At 40.9% G+C, this 12,791-nt stretch overlaps 1 protein-coding gene across 1 annotated transcript; it reads right to left on the reverse strand.

Annotated features, from left to right (window-relative positions):
* Positions 1 to 637: 637 nt before the first annotated feature.
* On the reverse strand, positions 638 to 12,451 carry Xkrx (XK related X-linked). The gene is made up of 3 exons (XM_032889983.1): positions 11,059 to 12,451; positions 6,797 to 7,071; positions 638 to 1,425 (listed from the first exon to the last, which is right to left on the reverse strand). The coding sequence occupies exons 1-3, from the start codon at positions 11,388 to 11,390 to the stop codon at positions 680 to 682; spliced, it is 1,353 nt and encodes a 450-aa protein (XP_032745874.1). The 5' UTR covers positions 11,391 to 12,451; the 3' UTR covers positions 638 to 679.
* Between the last annotated feature and the right edge of the window lie 340 nt (positions 12,452 to 12,791).

Consider the following 12,791-nt stretch of genomic DNA (forward strand, 5'->3'; position numbering starts at 1 on the left):
AAAGAAGAAGAAGAAGAAGAAGAAGAAGAAGAAGAAGAAGAAGAAGAAGAAGAAGAAGAAGAAGAAGAAGAAGAAGAAGAAGAAGAAGAAGAAGAAGAAGAAGAAGAAGAAGAAGAAGAAGAAGAAGAAGAAGAAGAAGAAAGAAGAAGAAGAAGAAGAAGAAGAAGAAGAAGAAGAAGAAGAAGAAGAAGAAGAAGAAGAAGAAGAAGAAGAAGAAGAAGAAGAAGAAGAAGAAGAAGAAGAAGAAGAAGAAGAAGAAGAAAGAAGAAGAAGAAGAAGAAGAAGAAGAAGAAGAAGAAGAAGAAGAAGAAGAAGAAGAAGAAGAAGAAGAAGAAGAAGAAGAAGAAGGAGAAGAAGAAGAAGAGAAGAAGAAGAAGAAGAAGAAGAAGAAGGAGAGAAGAAGAAGAAGAAGAAGAAGAAGAAGAAGAAGAAGAAGAAGAAGAAGAAGAAGAAGAAGAAGAAGAAGAAGAAGAAGAAGAAGAAGAAGAAGAAGAAGAAGAAGAAGAAGAAGAAGAAGAAGAAAGAAGAAGAAGAAGAAGAAGAAGAAGAAGAAGAAGAAGAAGAAGAAGAAGAAGAAGAAGAAGAAGAAGAAGAAGAAGAAGAAGAAGAAGAAGAAGAAGAAGGAGAAGAAGAAGGAGAAGAAGAAGAAGAAGAAGAAGAAGAAGAAGAAGAAGAAGAATCAGACAATACTTTGCCTTGTGTCAGGCTCACAGGATGTCTCTGAGTTCTCAACCCTTTCCCGATGGTGTCTGCGGCAGCAGATACAATGGAGGTAGTCTACTACGTTATGGGTGAAGAGTGAGCGCAATGGGTGCAAGTACTGGAAAAAGAGGAGCATGAATCCAATGGAAATCAGGTAAGCAATGATAAGCTGAACAGCCATCAAGGAATGGGAGTAATTCAGTAACACCTTGACTCCAAAGTACTTAAAAACCAACACCATGATCACATTCTCTACCAACCTCACACTGTAGTGCAGTCCCATATGTCCCCAGTTCTGACCTTTGTCAACAAGGTCTCTGTCTGCCAACTTCAACTGCATGGCTGACCAGCAAGAGAAGTTGATGCCAGCATAGAGGATGGTAACAGAAATCAGTACCACCAGAGTGCCAACTCGGCTGAAATTTTTCTCAATATTGTTTGGCATTTGGGCACCACTCCTCCAGAACTTAACCCAGGGCTCAAAGAGGATGATCAAGAAGTTGAGCACTAAGAAGGGCACAGCTTTCAACTTCAAGGTGGCCGAGAAGAGCACCAGAATCATGAGGCGGGAAGTGATCTCCAGTGTCCTCCAGATGGTGATACAAAGGACTTCCACTGGACCAAGTCGAATCTTGTAGTCATCATACTTGATCTGGATAGCCAACATATTGCAGAGGGTAGCCCCATAGGTGACAGATATCAGGGAAAAGAACATTAACACAGCTGCAAAATAAGGAAAGAAAGGAAGGAGCAGTAAGTTGATGTTTGCAGTGAAGACTATACTCAGAACCAGAGGTCCAAAGTTGATGGACAGGGCTTGGGGCATTCCTTAATTAAGAGAGACCTATAGATGTCTACAGCTATGTACACAAACAGCATGCACCCAAATAAACATCATTACAAAGACTAGCAGATATAGAAAAGGATGTTCAATATCACAGATCATTAGAAAAAATGAAAATGTAAATCACAGTGAAAGCTGGTGGTAGAGTTCAGTGATAGTGCCCTTGCTGGCGTGCAAAGAATGACCACAGTAAGATACCACCTAGTACCTGTTAGGGTACTAACGATTTAGGGGGGAAAAATACCTAACAAAGATATGGAGAAAATTGAACCGTTTTACATAGTTGGAATATACATCGATATTGGCACTGTGAAAAACAGCATGAAAATAATTAAAAACAGAACTAGCAATTCCACTACTGGGCACATGCCCAAGGGAAAGACAATCAGTGTCTCAAAGAATGCTGTTACGTTGTCCACAGCATCGAGATACGGAATAGCTAGTACATGGAAATGATCTACATGTCTATTGATGGGGGCATGCGTAAAGAAAAGGATATGCATATGCTGTGGGATTTACTCCACAATAATATGAAGGAAATTGTATCATTGCAATAAAAATGGATGAATATCGAGGACTTTATGCTGAGTGAAATGAGCAAGATTCAGAAATAAAAATAATGTATTACCCCATTTATAAGTGGAATGTCAGAAATGAGCTAGATTCAAAGAAACAGAATAGTGCAATCCTTCCCAGAGGCTTGGGCTAGGGATCATGAGGATGTTTTTGCCAAAGAGAACCAAGTTTCTGTTACAAAATGATTACATTTGGGAGCTCTAATGTACAGCTTGGTGTTCTATTTCACACTTGAAATTTTTGGAAGAGTTTGCAAACACAAATAGTAATTACGTAAAGTGATATACATGTATCAAAACTCCTCACTGTACACCTGAAATCTATGCAATCAAACAAAATATCACACACAGAAAGAACATAGAACAAATAAACCAAAACCTCTTCTATGATGTTGATGGGGTTTTGAATCAGTTTCTTTTAAATTCTTTGGGCGGGTTATATGGCAAAGGTCTTACTGAGCAGAAAGAAAGCCACAGATTCAAGCTCAGTACTACAAAAGTAAGCAAATAAAACTAGTAAAATTATCCTTTTATGCCTTCCTGTTTTTCTGTTTCTGATTTAGAAATTTTGGGTGAACATACAATGCAAGAATTTACTCACAGAAATACACAAAATAAACTTTTCAAAATGAATAAGTCTTCCAACTAATACTGAGAAGTCACTGACATGGGAAGGGCACACAAAAGGCAGACCTAACTGATAGAACGGCATTCTAAGGACAGTGAGAAAGGAAAAATACACTGAAACTATCTGGGAGACATAGAAGGTTTTTTTTCCTCTTCCTTCGCTTCCTCTTCCTCCTCTGCTGCTTCTTTTTGAAACAGGATCTCATTGTGTTGTAGCCCTGGCTGGACTGGAACTTGCAATATAGACCAAGCTGTACTCGAACTCACAGAAATCCTGTCTCTGCTTCTCAAGTGCTGGGCCACCTAGAAACTGCCATTTGCAGCTGAAGTCTAATCTTTGGAAGAAGAAACCAATTTTCTAGAGTGATTCACTCTAGTCACATATGCCCAAAAACTGTAGTTGAAATCTCATGAAGGCAGAAGGGACCATAACTATTTTGCTCTACCCTTACAAGCTGACATACACTGTCTGAAATGTAGTACGTGCTTGATAAAGGTTTGTGGAATGATGAAGACTTCTGAGTTGTCAGAGGCAAAATAAATGCTTAGGATTCAAAATCCTCCTTGGGGAGGATTTACATAACTTCTGCATCTACCATTGTATCTTTTGTAAAATGAGAATGTTAACCTCATAGATAGTTGTTTTTGAAGACTGAATGAATAATTCCATGTACAAGAATTGGAGAAGTATGTGTAGCTTCTGTCTTCTACTTCCTGCACTCCTCCTTCCCCCCTTCCCCAAAACCATGACTAGAGAATTGCAAAGTCGTTGCTCTTGCCTCTCTAAACTACTCTTCTTCCTATTGTCAGCATCCAACACAGAATTTATTATTCATATAAAACCCCCGTACCTAAGTAATTTAATTCAATCCAAACTCAGTGAGTTTTTTCTTTTGTGGTTATTGTTTAGGATTGGGGAAATAAATGGAGGTTGGAGAGATGACTCAGCAGTTAAGAACACTTACTATTTGGAAAAAGACTTGAGTCCTCTCCCTTATTAACTTCATTGGGCAGCTCATAATTACCTGTAACTAACCCTAGGCTCATCTGATATCTCTGTCTCTAGCCTCTGAAGACACCCGAACTCTGGCACACATACTCCCCCACACAGACACATACATATACACATACAGATAAATTTTAAAATATAAAATTAAAGCTTAACAGCTGGATAGGTGGCTTAGCAAGTAAGTATTCTTGCTACTCTTATAGAGGACCTAGGTTCAGTTCCTATAAGGTGGCTCATAACCACCTGTAACTACAGTTCCAGGAAATCTGATGCCCTTTTCTTGCCTTCCCAGGCATCAGGCATGCAAGTGATACACATACACATGTGCAAACAAACTCATACACATAAAATTTTAAAAAATTAAAAGATGTGGTAGTTGGCAAACTGATCTTGGAAATCAATCTATTTAGAAAATTGGTATGAAAAACCTGTAAGAAAGGCAAAAACAAAACAAAACAAAACAAAACTGGGATTAGACAGGTGTCCAAGAATGAATGGGGGTGACCTTAGCTCTGATTCACTATACTGCGGACATGGAACCTGAACAGGCCACCTCTTATACCCAGGCAGGAACCCTAGTGGATCGATAAAGACACCAACTCACTTATAAAACTTTCAACCCAAAATTTATCCTGTCTACAAGAAATGGAGGCATGGGGGATGGAGCAGAGACTGAGAGAATGGCCAGCCAATAATGAGCCTACCTTGAGATCCATCCCATGGGCAAGCACCAATCCCTGACCCTATCAATGACACTCTGTTATACTTGCAGACAGGAGAATGTTGTCCTCTGAGGTTCCACCCAGCAGCTGACTCAGACAGATGCAGACACCCACAGCCAAACAGTGGATGGAGCTTGGGGACTCTTATGGAAGAACAGGAGGAAGGATTGTGTGCAACAAAGAGAATAGGAACTCCACAGGAAGACCAACAGAGTCCACTAACCTGGACTCATGGGGCTCTCAGAGTCTGAACCACCAACTGAAGAACATACCTGGTCTGGACCAGGGCCTCCCTGCACATATGGAGCAGATGTGCAGCTTGATCTTCGTGGGTCCTGAACAGCTGGGGTAGGAGCTATCCCAAAAGCTGTTGCCTGTCTGTGGGATATGTTCTTCTAGCTGGGCTGCCTTGTCTGTCCTCAGTGGGAGAGGAAGCGCCTAGCCTCACAGATACTTGAAGTTTGGGGAAGTGGGGGGAGGTACCCAGGGCGGCTCACTCACCCAGATAGAAGGGAGGGAGAATGGGGAAGGGCTGTGGGAGGGGTGCCCTGGAGAAGGGCAGTAAAGTGAATAAGTAAAAAAAATTAAATTAAAATTTTAAAAAAGAGAATACATTCAAAACGGCAAAAAAGGCAAGAACTATGAACAATGAATATTTTAATGTGTAAAAAATGAGTATTTCAAATGTGATGAGTGTTTGTGTGTGGGTGTGTGAGTGTTGTGAGTGGTGTGTGTGTGTGTTGTGTTCCCTGTAGTATTAGTAATTAACCCAAGGCCTTCAATATACTAGGCAGGCACTGTTCAATTGAACCTACATCTGCAATATGTAAACATAGTAAATTGGTGTCTAGAAGCTTATATACTGAATGGATAACAGAAATTACTTTTGGTGACATTCTCTTTTCTATTTTATATCTATTTTATGAGGTCTAACTTTTATAATTTAAAAATAAAACAAAAATAGTAGTGCATTAAGATGGTAAATTTTCATACAGAAGAATTTAAAGGTAACACCCTGGTGTCTTCTCAGGCCTTCTTGTATATGTTGCTAGATAGTTTTCCAACCCTCGAAATTCTCAGAAAGAAAAGCAGCATTTCCAATGTTCTTCTCAAATTACTGTCAAGCGTACATTTGCGAAAAGCTTCAGAAACTAACAGAACTTCATAAACGATTGTTAACGGAGCAAAGGGGATAGAGTTGCCCCCTTTCCACTCATTTGAGACAGGACTTTGCCAAACAAGGCCAGAACCTTCTACTTCTAAAGTAATGGACCAAACTGAAGCTGCATTTGCCCAACCAGATGAGGCAAACCTGGGCTGGTAAAATCCATTAACAAGATTTGATCTTGACCTTAACAGTCCGGACTCACATTGCACCCTGTGCTGGAGGTCTTACTCATGTAGAGATTCATCTTTTTACGATTAGGAATTTTTGTCAGTGGCTGCTTTGTAACTTCCTCCAGAGATAATCAAGAAAGGTCAGTCCTTGGACCAGGCCTGATTGACCCGTACCATCCTCCATACCTTTTCTGTCTCTTTATTACCATGGGAAGAAATTATTCCATCTGTGGTTCTTTAATGAAACTATGGTGCTTTTTAACAAATGCTGATTCCTGGCCTCCCCACACACTCTGTGATCAATTTGGGTCTGAGGAGGGAAGGACATTTTTCAAAAAGAACCTTCCAAGACAGGTATGCCAGGTCTTATCTATAGTCCCAGCATTTGGAAAGCTCAGCAGGAGGGTTGCTATGAGTGAGATGTCAGCCTGGACCATATAATGGAACATAGCCTGGAATAAAAAGTAAGATCTCATCACAACAACAAAAAAGAAAAAGGACCTTCACACATGACGTGACATGCAGACATATTTGAGAACCTTTACTCTGAAGGTGGCCATCTCTAAGCACAGTAAACAACTAGCAACACTGTGACAAGGGAAATTTTTCTTTCCTTTTGTTTCTGACTGCTACTGTGGAAGTGGGTGCGTTTGTAAAAATTTTAATTTAGACACAGCTTATCCCAGTCTAAAAATTCTAGCAGGTCTGCGATGTCTGCCTCCATAAGTTCCAGAGCTGCTGAAGAGAACTATTTGTAATGATGAAAGTATTCTAAACCTCTACCATCCCAAACCAATAAGTTATTAACCAGACATAGTTACTGAGCATTTGAAATATGAACATCACTACTGACAAAATGTGCTTTAACGTAGGGTTTTTTTTTCTTTAAATTGCACATGAGGCTCATAGCCAGTACATTGGACATTTCAGGCTTAGACTTCTTACACTCTTGGTTTAAACAGGCCTCCCTTCTCTTGACCCCTCACCTCTACCCAGGGGACTTCTGCAGAGATCAGAGTCACATATAGCTGATAGGTTAGCTGGGGCACTGAGCCCAGGAAGGCTTGAATCTGAGACATACGTTTGTAGGCATTGCGGTGCATAGCCAGGGTCCGGATGGAGTGGCCCACCTCCCATTCTATCAGCACTTCTTGGCCATCTATTAGCATCTTCTTTCGGGTGAGGCTGACATATGGCTCTTCCTGCCCCTCTTTCTTCCACAGTGTAAGGTACTTAATCATGGCCTCCAAACATCTGCAGGAGCAAAGCATCATGGCAACTTAGCTAAAATTGTCCCAAGAAAGAAAGGTCATAAAGAAAAAAATCTAGGGGAGGCAGTATTATTATTAAATTTTTGGCATTTTCTTTCTTCTGTTCATTACACATGAAACAAAGGGTTGGCCATACCTTGTATAAGTCACTTGGGTCTGTGTTCTCTCTCTCTCTCTCTCTCTCTCTCTCTCTCTCTCTCTCTCTCTCTCTCTCTCTCTCTCTCTCTCTCTGGCCTAAGAACACCATTTTTCAAATGCTTTGTAGTCAAGGAATTGTTTTATCTCCTCAAAAATGCCTGTGGTTTTTGAAATGTGCCTTAAATACAATGGTATTAAGAAATACTATGTTCAGAGAGAAAGATGAGGGCTCCAAAAGGCCCTGGATTTCACAACACCTTAAATTCCTAAATTCAAACATTCTTTAATAAATGCATTCAGCTTCATAATTGAGATTCTTGGGTTCTGTTTTTTCAAGAAAACATCTCTTTTTTGTTTGTATACCTCTTGTTGGGGGAGAGATCCCTTTTAAACCTGATTCTTCATGAAGTAAGTAACCTTACCAGAGCCTATTACCCTTGAAATCTTGTTGAGAGTTGATTTCCTGCTGTGGCCCTCCCACACCTCCCCAATCAAAATCAAAAGTCTCCGGCAGTTCTCATGTGGTAAACAGAAGAAAAAAAAGCAACTAGTGCATGCTGTTTTGTTACACCTGAGTTATTGCCCCCCCCCCACATCCTGAAAAGAATGGAAACTTAACCATTTTTGACAAGATATTTGTAGTAGAAATTAAGAAACTGTCTCCAATAAATTGAGGGCACAGGCTCTAGTTATCCATTATGTATAGAAGAAATTTCCATTTTCATGCATATGGCGTGTGTATGTGTTTGTGTGTGTATAGTGAGGCATACATGTGCCACAGTTTGTGTATGTAGAGATCAAAGGACAGCCTTGGGTATTGGTCCTTGCCTTCCCTCTTGTTTAAGGTAATTCTCTTTGTGTTCACCAGGCTAGCTGGCCCACAAGCTTCTGGGGATTTTCTTTCTTTCCCTCCCATCTCACTGTAGGAGTACTGGGAATAGATGTCCATTTGTACATGGGTTCTAGAGACTTAAACTCAAATCTTCCTGTGTGCACAGCAAGCACTTTATCCACTGAGCCATCTTCCCAGCCCTGAAAATTCCACTTTCTATAGACAAACCTGGGTGAGAAAAAGGAAGGAAAGAAAATAAATTGCAATTTTCACTACTTAGGAGAAAATGTCTTAAGTACAATCTGAAACCCATCCATACTATTGCTTAACAAACTATTGGAGCAGTGGCATGAAGTCCTCTGCCTGTCTAACATGGGACTATTTGCTAGTTTACGTAAGGGTGTGCTGCTTACTCCTAAGCTGCAGCAAACCAGAGTACATAGATTTCCAGAAGCATGTTTGCATTTCATGTAAGACAGCCATGCCTTGAACCAGGAATGGGCCTTGAAAATAGGTGTATAAATAGTATAATTTCTGAATTTACAATTATTCTTCTGAAGAACTACAGGCAACTAGTGGTTACTGAGGGTCAGCCTTAAACATGTATACATATGAATAACACTAAATGGACTCAATGAGTGTTTATATATATTTATATATTATATTATTATACCATATTTTATTACACTATTATATATATATATATATATATATATATATATATAATACTTAGAGTCAGGGAAGCATGAATTTGAAAGGGAGTAGGAAAACATGGAAGGAGTTGGAAAGAAGAGTGGTGGAAATGATATATACAGTATGTATATAGGAAAGTCTCAAAAGTATATAAAAATTTTCAATACAATCAATTACTCTTCCTGCTGTGGGATTAGTGTAACTGGGGTTTTAATTCTGCTCAATCCATGGGCAGTACAAACTGAATGGCAAATTTGAAAAACAGTGAACAATGCTCTATATAGAGCAAAGTGAAAGACAGCTTAGAAGCCCACAAACAATGACAGAAAAAGGAAGTAAAAACCGAGGGCTGAGGGCTAGCTGCGTGCATCCTCTTCAGCTGCTATTTTGGTTTACTGCATTTTGAAAAGGACCAGAAATTTTTTTTTCCTGAGTCTGTAGGAAACATCTTGAAATTCCAGGGTTTCAAGTTAAAGATAAAGCCTTCCTTTAATAGCTGACTTCAAAAACTTTGAACAGGAAAGTAACATTAGATCAAGCTACATCTGACCATATTAGTCACATCTACACATTAGTTACATAGAATGTCTCAGTGTATTCTCTCTCTCTCTCTCTCTCTCTCTCTCTCTCTCTCTCTCTCTCTCTCTCTCTCTCTCTTTCCTTTAGTAAGTTGCCAAATTTTAAATCATGAAATATCACATAAAACTTTGTCTTTGGAACTAACTTCTCAAAATTATATCTGTCAATACCGAGTCTGAATTCCAACATAGAAACATTGGATTAAAGTTTTAAAGTGGCTGCCTCCTAGACAGGCACATTCCAGATTCCAGTTTGGCGTGGTATTCCATTTCTTTAACACTGAGGCTCTGTTTCCATTTCTCTCACATGTGAGACTATTTTCTAATACTTGCCCTACTTCATTCATTTATAGCATACACATAGCCCCTGTGAGCAGTTGGATTTGGAACGCAGAGTCTAGTCTAACCCATTTATTTTACAGATGAGGGAACCGAGGCTCAAGGCATCTTTAAGAGTTGCCACTGAGGCCATACATCGAGTGAATAACAGAAGGAGGACCAAACTTAGAGCTCCTAATTCAAGCCACTGCTTTGTAAAGATAGCATGCATTTTCTGTGATGGAACGTAACCAGTTCCTCCTTGTTTAAAACAATATGGATAAACATTTTACAGATTTATGGAAATACAACTGACAGATATATTCACAAATAATAAATTTCATTAATAGGGTTCCATTCTTAATACCTTTCAGATGTTTAAGATCTCTGATGAGCTATCTTCCTATTGTGATTACAACATCAACACTGTGACCCACATTCCTCGGCTGACTACAGATGTTTGTCTCTCTTACAGTCATGACAAACTTGATCCATTCCTCCCTCCTGACCTCATAAGTTATGCAATTATTTCTCTATAATGAAACCCCATAGCATCCAGATGAGTCTGTGGGTCTAGATGCCTGTCTCCCTACAATTAAGAACGTTCTCATCTTGCTCGAAGCAATCTGAATGGGAATACCTAATACTAGCACTCTTTATTAATGACTCCAGACAGAGGTGTACTGCCTTCTTTTGGTCCTTCCAATCTGTGTATATTTACTGCAAAAAATGTAACAAAAAATAAGCAAGAAACTGATATACCAATAGCAAAAACTGAACTTCATTGAGTTGTAGTACGAGCTTGCTACCTCCTATTACATAAAGTACTTTCCAGATGTCAACTAACTGTAGAAATTTTGAAAATGGCCAAAGAAGTCCAAGGTGTTAAAACTGAATGTCAGAATGAGTGAAGGCAGGAGTACATTTTTATTCACTCATTAAACATCTAAATGGAAGAATTCAAATTATAGACTCTGGAGGCTAGGATTATAGCTCAATGAAGCAGCACTTACTTAGCCTGCCCACTACCTTGGGTTTCATCCAAGTAAAGTGAAAAAAAAATCACTCAGTAGCTGTAGCTTGAGAGCATGAGGTTACCATATTTGTTGTCCCATACCTGTTTTCACAACACAAGTGAAATTAGATAATTCTTTCAGTAAGAATTATCTAATAAAGACTTATTGGTGATAGCACTCATGGTCTTTGAATACATAGCTATGCCACAGAGTTACTATGGCAATACCCATGCTTTCAGATAAGGTTTGGGGACCGGAGCCAGGGAAACTGAGCAAGGAGGAATGGAAGAATTGTTTAGATTAGAAGCACACTATCGGTTGTGTAAACATTATCCTCATCCTCCACTGTACCTGTTTGAAGGAGGTTGGTTGGGGAGAGATTTAAAAATGCTCACCTGATAACAGGTCCCAAGAGGATTAGATGCATAAATAATGATAGTGGTCTATCTTTGGCCAGGTCTCTGTGGACAAAAATGAGGGTCAACTGAACCATGATGGATGAAAACATAAAAAAGGAAAAGGTGTATGTCATCCAGAAGTTCTCGTTGTTCTTTCGGTAAATTCGAACCATATACAAGGCAGAGGCAGCCTCCCCGCAGTACAAGAAGGTGGAGAAGAGGATACTAAATGGAAAGGTAAAACGTGGGTTAGGCCCACGGATGACATCTTCCAGAGATGCAATAGGAACCACATTTGGCTCCTCAGGAATTTCATAAACTCTGTCCATTGTGGAGACTCTCTTATCGTCTGGAGTTCAGAGTTCTTCGCCATCCATCCCTAGAAGAGCCCTCCCCCCTCGTAGCCACTGGTGTCCAAGTCAGGTGGACCGTGGCTAGTCGAGTCCCTGAATGAAGATCAACAAGTCAGAACAGGAGACACCTTGATTCCAGACTTAACTCAAGAGTCTGGAATGGAGATCAGGGGATCTCTTTGAACTTCACTCTTGATCAACCCTGGAATGCAATCTTCAACATGTGTGCTGAAAAACTTGGACAAGCACTCCAGCACTGAGTCTGGTGTCCAATTCCAGGCGTGTGAAAAGGCAAGGAACAGCTGTTTCCGCCGAGCCTCCTTTCATAGCCCCCCAGGCAGGGGAGTAGCCACTTTGAGGAGGTACATCACATCCTCAGCCGCTTCTCCTTAGGGATTCTCATCCGTGTATCCTTTCCAGTCAGCAGAGAACTGAGCCGAGGTAGAAGAGGGAGCACAGCCTGAGTGTCCTGTCAAAGATTCAGTTCAGTACCTAGGTTTTCATCCAACCTGCTGCTAGGTTGTGCCTATAAGTTAGCCTGCTCACGGGCTCAGCAGAGCTCTCTCAGGACCTGTACGGAGGCAAATGTTCTCAAGTAGGTTCTCCAAGCCCCGCCCCTAGGACCGCCTGGTTGGGGGCCAAAGTAATGCCACCACTGTCCCCAACGATGTCTCCTCGGAAAGAAGCGGAGTGCAGTGCGTGGTACCCGATAGAAGAGGCTGGAGGGGTGTCTTCACCGAGACACTTTGCTACAAAAGTCACAGTTTGAGAAGTGTGGCAGGTTCTGGGCTTTGGTAACTATGGCACCTGGATGACTTGGGTGGGGTGCTGGTGGCGTTGGCTGGGAGAGAGAGCTGGGTAAAACAAAATAAGCCAGAGTTCCAAGATGAATAGCCAAAGGATGCTCCAGGTAGCGAGGCGCAACACGAAAGGACCCTGCACCAGTCTTTAGCAGTATTTCTCACCATGACTCCGGGATCCAGGAGGGAGCCACAGCTTTTCCTCTTCTCCCGGAGCAGCAGCATGCACCCACTTCTACCCCGCCCTCCACAGCTAGCTAAAGTAGCTCGCTCCCACACTCGCTCAACCCACGCAGTTAGGCAGGTGTGTCTCCCTTGGCCGCAGGGTTGAACCTCCCCAGGTCCTATTGCCCTCCAGATAATATCAGAAAAGCGGGAACATAAGTAGGAATTGGGTCAGAGGTTTCCCATTCAGGTAAGTCTGTATGCAGCAAAGGGAAGATTGAATCAGCTAGAGATCAAAACTCAGAGGCAGCCTACAGACGCGGAAAGCACATAAATGCCTTGATTTCTGCTCTTACAAATGATGCCAGGGCAGAAGCTTTAGAAGAAACTTTGGTTAAAAGGCTCTGAAACG

Source organism: Rattus rattus, chromosome X (assembly GCF_011064425.1).
Source record: "Rattus rattus isolate New Zealand chromosome X, Rrattus_CSIRO_v1, whole genome shotgun sequence".
Taxonomy (NCBI): domain Eukaryota; kingdom Metazoa; phylum Chordata; class Mammalia; order Rodentia; family Muridae; genus Rattus; species Rattus rattus.